A 5,678-nucleotide genomic window follows, 5' to 3' on the forward strand; every position below is an offset into this window, starting at 1 on the left:
TCAGGGAGCTCCTCAGTGAAACCCAAGTTCTGCCCTCAGTAACTTGGTGCCCGTGTAGCACTCAGATCTTTCCTCACTACTTCATGTTTTAAGAGTACTAGAAAGCCCCTGAGCCTGCTGGCCTTGAGCTGTTCTAGCAGGTGATGGTCTCTGTCTTCAGGCCTCTCTGGTAGCGGCTAAGTCTGGTAACAAGCAGAGAAGGGAGACAAGCAGACAGGCTTGGGCACAGGCAGGCCCGGATGCTGGGGCAAGGCAAGCCCGGTATAGCATGTGTGTGTCCGCAGGTGAGTACCTTATCTACTTCGAGGCCCTGGGATTTATCTGGAAGCTGCAGCAGGTGGTGACAGTGCCCTTGCGGAGGTCAGAAGTGGCTCCATTTCCAGACCAGCTGTCCATCTCCTGCACTGCCTCCCCTGGCTTCCAGCTGAGCTGCTGCTTTCCCAGAACAGATCTGGTCTACACTGCTGCCTGGAGCCCCAGGGTGGGCAGCCAAGGTAGAAAAGGGGACAGATGGTGGGATCAGAGAGGGAAGTGGGCATCTGGCTTCCAGTGCTGACGAGAGAAGGCTGCCGTAGAAGCTGGGGGCTGAGGGGCCCGAGGCCAGCACTCCCAGTCAGAGCAATCACAGTTTCGTTGGCATCACACAATCACATACAACGCTGCAAAATGTCTCCAGCCACAGTCTCATTTATCTCTTGTAATAAACTCTATGTGGTTATTTTGATGGTGGCCTCCCATTTTACAGATGAGGGAACTGAGTCCTGGAGCTAGTTAGAGACCTCTTCAGGGAGCTCCTCAGTGAAACCCAAGTTCTGCCCTTAATAATTTGGTACGCATACACCACTCAGCTCCTCCCCACTGCTTCGTGCTTCTGAAAATCGTGGAAAGACTGGGCCAGCTGGCTTCTCAGTTGTTCCAGCAAGTGAGGGTGTCATCTCTCATCTCTCTCCCCCTCAGTCTCCTTACTCAACAGGACAGACTCTCAGTGCCTGCTGCTGGATGTTCAACACTGCCCGGAAGCCAACACTGCATACACTTGTGAGCTGGACGCACATGGCCTGGCTCCTCTTAGGAGATCTGTAGCCATTACCATCATCCAGGGTACGTGGGGCTTGCAGTCCACCATGTCAACAGCTAGCTGCTTGCCCTTGGACCAGGAGTCTCCTCCTTGATGTTGCTTTGCCAACAAGGCCAGGCTCTGCAGCTCAGGTTAGGGCCCAGGAAAAGGCTCAGGCTGGGCTGCAACTGAGTCCTCTCTCCATTCTTCAGATGGAGACATTGTCTGCCCTGAGGACCTCTCAGCTGCTACCTGGAATGTCACTAAAGCTGGCCACGTGGCACAGGTCCCATGTCCCATGAACAGGACAGGCATGATGAAGAGGCTCTGCGGGCCTGATGGGATCTGGGGGCCCATCCAGAACAACTGCATAGACATGGAGATCCTGGCCTTGTATGAAGAAGCCAGGGTAAAGCGGCTACCCACTTGCCTCCCCCCATGGCCCCCTCTCAGACCTAGTTTTATAATCCTTTCCCCATGTCAGCTTATGACTTATTTGGGTCCTATCACAGGAAGCTCTAGCAGAACCCAAAAGTAGGCATGGGGGCCTCACAGGGCCAGCACTCTGCCTGGGAGTGGGATGTTCTCAAGCCACAGTCCCATCAAATGTCCCCTAACATTAGCATCAGTTCCACCCTCCAGGCTCCCTCAGTCACCTCCCCGCTCCCTGGTCTCCAGAACAGATGTGGGCATGCAGGAACAAGGACAGGAAGGAGAGGGGGAGCGGAGGAGATGAGGATTCTCCTGCCACTCTGCCTCTTGCCGTCTTGTCCACCGCAGTTGCTGCAGGCCGGCCAGGGGAAACCTTCTAAAAGAGTGCCACAAATCCTGGAAAGGCTGCAAGAGCGAGTAGAGAAGGCAAGCTCGCCCTCTGACTTACTGAAACTGCTGGGCACTGTGGAATTACTGGCTAGTGTGGTGGCAGAAGTCAGAACAGTGCTGAATCCCAGTTCCCTGGAGGTGAGAGCTCTGAGCCTCAGCAGATGCCAGCTGAGCAATAGGGGTGGAGACTCCTCACTTGGGGTCCCTCCTGCCCATCTGACATCAGCATGGCAGCCAGGATCCATGACAGTGGAGTGTGCAGTGCTGAGAACACACGGGAATGGGAAGGCAGGAAGGGGTAGGGAGCCCGGAGTAGGGAGGCATCCCTGCACATGCAGACATGTGGATCTCACATGTGCACACACTCACACAAGTACACATACATGTGATCCTGCATGAAGACACTCAAACACACTTGGCTTTGCTGTCACCCTCAGTGGTCACCCTCAGTAGGGGCAGCAGTTACTGACCCAGGAACTTCAAATGAATAACAAGAGGTAGTTGATGTCATACACTCTTCATGTCTGGACTGCATAGCATAGGTGGCTGTACAGACATGAATGTAGCCCTTGAGTTCAGAACATTGTGCACCCTGCTGCTGGCCACCATTCCTAGCTTTGCAAACCTGGAAGGGGTAAGGAATTGGAAAGGGCCCCTGTTTTTAAGCCCCAGGTAGCCCCAAGGGGTCGTCAGACTGAGGGGCTGGGTGTGCTCAGACCTCATGCTTAAAGATGCCCCCAGTGGTGGGCTGAACAGTCCCCAGTCTTCCCATCTAGAAAGTCTCTTTTACAGGCCTGTCTTCTGTTCCCTGTTTTCCAGCGCTGTGTCTTGCATTGGCATAGGAAGGGTGGGGTTGGGGTCTGTAGCCCTAGCTGCCCTGGCTCGGCACCATGGGCTCAGGCAGATCAGGCTTATCTCTCTCTTGAGTGCCACAGGACCTCCTGACAATCACAGACAAAGTCCTAGACATGAATGCCAGCTCTCTGTGGACCCCTGCCCAAGCCCAGCAGCCCTCGATGGGCTCAAATTTCCTGCTGGCTGTGGAGACCCTGCTACGCAGCTTGTCCCCCAAGGATCAGCCCTTCTCCTTCAACTCCTCCAATGTGCTGCTGCACCGTCAGGTCCTGGAATCCACATTTGCTGATGACTACAAAATCTCCTTCTCTACCCAGCCCCCGCTATGGGCCTGCATCTCCAAATATTCACTGACCCCACTGGTTCACAGTGGAGCCAATGTCAGTGTGACCAGTCTGGTGCTACAAAAACTGAACCACCTTTTGCCCTCCAACTATGGACAAGGGATGGGGGCCCTCCAGTATGCCACCCCTGGCCTGGTCCTCGTCATCTCCATCATGGTAGGCAGCAAAGCCTTCACCCAAGCAGAGGTCATCATGGACTTCGGGCATACAGAGGGCAACCTGCACTGTGTCTTCTGGGACCATAAGCTCTTCCAGAATGCAGGAGGCTGGTCAGATAAAGGGTGCCAGGCACAGGAAGCTAATGACAGCCTTGGCACTCAGTGTGTCTGCCAGCACCTCACTGCCTTCTCCATCCTCATGTCCCGGCATACTGTCCCAGAAAACCCTGTCCTGAAGCTCCTGAGTAAAGTGGGCTTGGGTACCTCCATACTGGCACTGCTCATGTGCCTGGGAGTATACAGGCTAGTGTGGAAAGCTGTGGTGCGGAACAAAGTTGCCTTCTTCCGCCACGCTGCCCTGTTCAACATGGTGATCTGTTTGCTGGCTGCAGACATCTGGTTCCTGGTATCCTCAGTCTTTCTTCCAGGGACTCCTGATCTGCTCTGCCTGGCCACTACCTTCCTCTGTCATTTTTTCTACTTGGCCACCTTTTTCTGGATGCTGGCGCAGGCCCTACTGTTGGCTCACCAGCTGCTTTTTGTCTTCCATCAGCTCTCTAAGCCCCTGGTTCTCTCCCTCATGGTGATCCTTGGCTACCTGTGCCCCCTGGGGTTTGCAGGTGTCACCCTGGGCCTCTATCTGCCTCGAGGACAATACCTAAGGGAAGGAAGATGTTGGCTGGATGGGAAGGGTGGGGCAATCTATACCTTTGCAGGGCCAGTGCTGGCCATCGTGGGCATGAATGGGCTGGTGCTCGCCATGACTGTGCTGAAGTTGCTGAGACCTTCGCTCTCTGAAGGGCCCCCAGTTGAGAAGCGCCAGGCTCTCATGGGAGTGCTCAAAGCCCTGCTCATTCTCACACCCATCTTCGGCATCACATGGGGCCTGGGCCTGATGACTCTGGTGGAGGAAGCCGCCACTATTCCTCATTATCTCTTTGTCATCCTCAACAGCTTCCAGGTAGGTGTGTGCAGGCTGCTGGTGTGTGCTTATTTACTGCCCTTTCCAATGGCCTTCACCACTGCCAATTATTTCTCAACAAGACAGAGGGGTACAGTGAAACAAACTAGTCCAGCAATTTTAGGAGGCCTAGGTATAGACCCCAGTTGCTCCACTGACTCGCTGGATAACCTCAGACAAACAAATTATATATCCTCTCTGCACTTTGGTTTTCTTAAGTGTGAAATAGTATCTAAATTTGCTAGACAAGTAAGGAAACTGTCATTACCCAATTCTTTGGTAGCCATTTTGTAACCATGACAACAAGAAAATCACCTGAAATGGATTGTATGTATCAAGCATGCTAACTTAAGAAAAGTCAAGATAGGACACCTCAGGATGTGGATGAGACCAGAGGATGGAGGCTGAGGGAAAAGGTAAGGGCACAAGCTCATTCCAGTTGACTCCCCCTCCTCCAGCTTTTCCCTATTCTCTCTCTGTAGGGAGTTTTCGTCTTATTGTTTGGCTGCCTTGCAGATAAGAAGGTAAGCCTGCCCAGCCAACCCCTGCCTGGCCGGCAGCCAGAAGGCAGGGACTTGACTGCCATAACGCGGGCATTTTCTCGTCCTCTCCAGGTGCAGGAGGCCTTGCGCAAACGCTTCTGCCACACCCAACCCCCCAACTCTGCCATCTCCCTGGTGAGTTGCTGGCTGCAAGGCTTCCCAAGAAGGTCTGAGGGGACCCACAACCTTCCCTAGAGATGGACACAGCTAGATCCTGGAAAAGATAGGGTTGTTCTTTGGAATGCATAGGTTTCAGATTCAAGCTCTCTGACCATGACAGAAGCTGGTGAGTCAGAGCAGTCACATTCCCAGGTTCCTGAGTACACCCTGCATCCTGATGATGCTCTTGGCCCTGTTTTCTCCCATGTAAAAATTGACCCTAGGTTAGGATTTGAAGGGAAAAGATTGGGGCCGGGGAGACAGCTCAGTAGAATAAGCGCGTGCCTGGTGAATGCAAGGGCCTGAATTTAATCCCTGGTTCCACAAAAAAAAAAAAGAAAAGAAAAGAAAAGAAAGAAAGGAAAAGGCAGAACTGATGCACACAGGATGATGAGACTGACAGCAAAGTTCTGGGGATTACTGCATCCTGGCCAGGGGGCAGAGGAGAATGTCACAGTAGCTGCTGCTCTCTTCATAGAGGGGTTCACTATGATAACCATCATTCAGCAGTTAGTTGGGTCTTTCCATCTGTTCCTAGGCCACAAATGAAACCTACATCTCTGAACAGATCGAAGGAGGAAGCCAAAATGCCAAGTGAGGACCAGCTTTCTCAGGAGCGGTGGTGTTGTGAGGAATGAGGATGGGGATAGAAAAGGCCTCTGGGAACAATTCCTGACAGCAGCTGCTTTTCACAAAGCTACCATGGCCCCAGGGGAGAAAGCAGGCTTTTCTAGGGTGACCATCTCTAGACAAGCCTCAGAGTGTAGGAGGCCTAGCATC

General features: G+C 53.1%; 1 protein-coding gene across 1 annotated transcript in view; it reads left to right on the plus strand.

The window, feature by feature from the left end:
- Adgrf3 (adhesion G protein-coupled receptor F3) overlaps window positions 1–4,934 on the plus strand; it is a 9,151-nt gene extending 4,217 nt beyond the window's left edge. Inside the window, exons 6-12 of the mRNA XM_004627548.1 lie at window positions 285–494; window positions 958–1,101; window positions 1,270–1,466; window positions 1,838–2,017; window positions 2,815–4,197; window positions 4,680–4,721; window positions 4,812–4,934. Coding sequence (XP_004627605.1) covers window positions 285–494; window positions 958–1,101; window positions 1,270–1,466; window positions 1,838–2,017; window positions 2,815–4,197; window positions 4,680–4,721; window positions 4,812–4,934 — 2,279 coding nt within the window. The remainder of the gene's footprint in view (window positions 1–284; window positions 495–957; window positions 1,102–1,269; window positions 1,467–1,837; window positions 2,018–2,814; window positions 4,198–4,679; window positions 4,722–4,811) is intronic.
- Window positions 4,935–5,678: the final 744 nt, after the last annotated feature.

Source organism: Octodon degus, unplaced genomic scaffold, assembly GCF_000260255.1.
Source record: "Octodon degus isolate 3935 unplaced genomic scaffold, OctDeg1.0 scaffold00019, whole genome shotgun sequence".
Lineage (NCBI taxonomy): Eukaryota > Metazoa > Chordata > Mammalia > Rodentia > Octodontidae > Octodon > Octodon degus.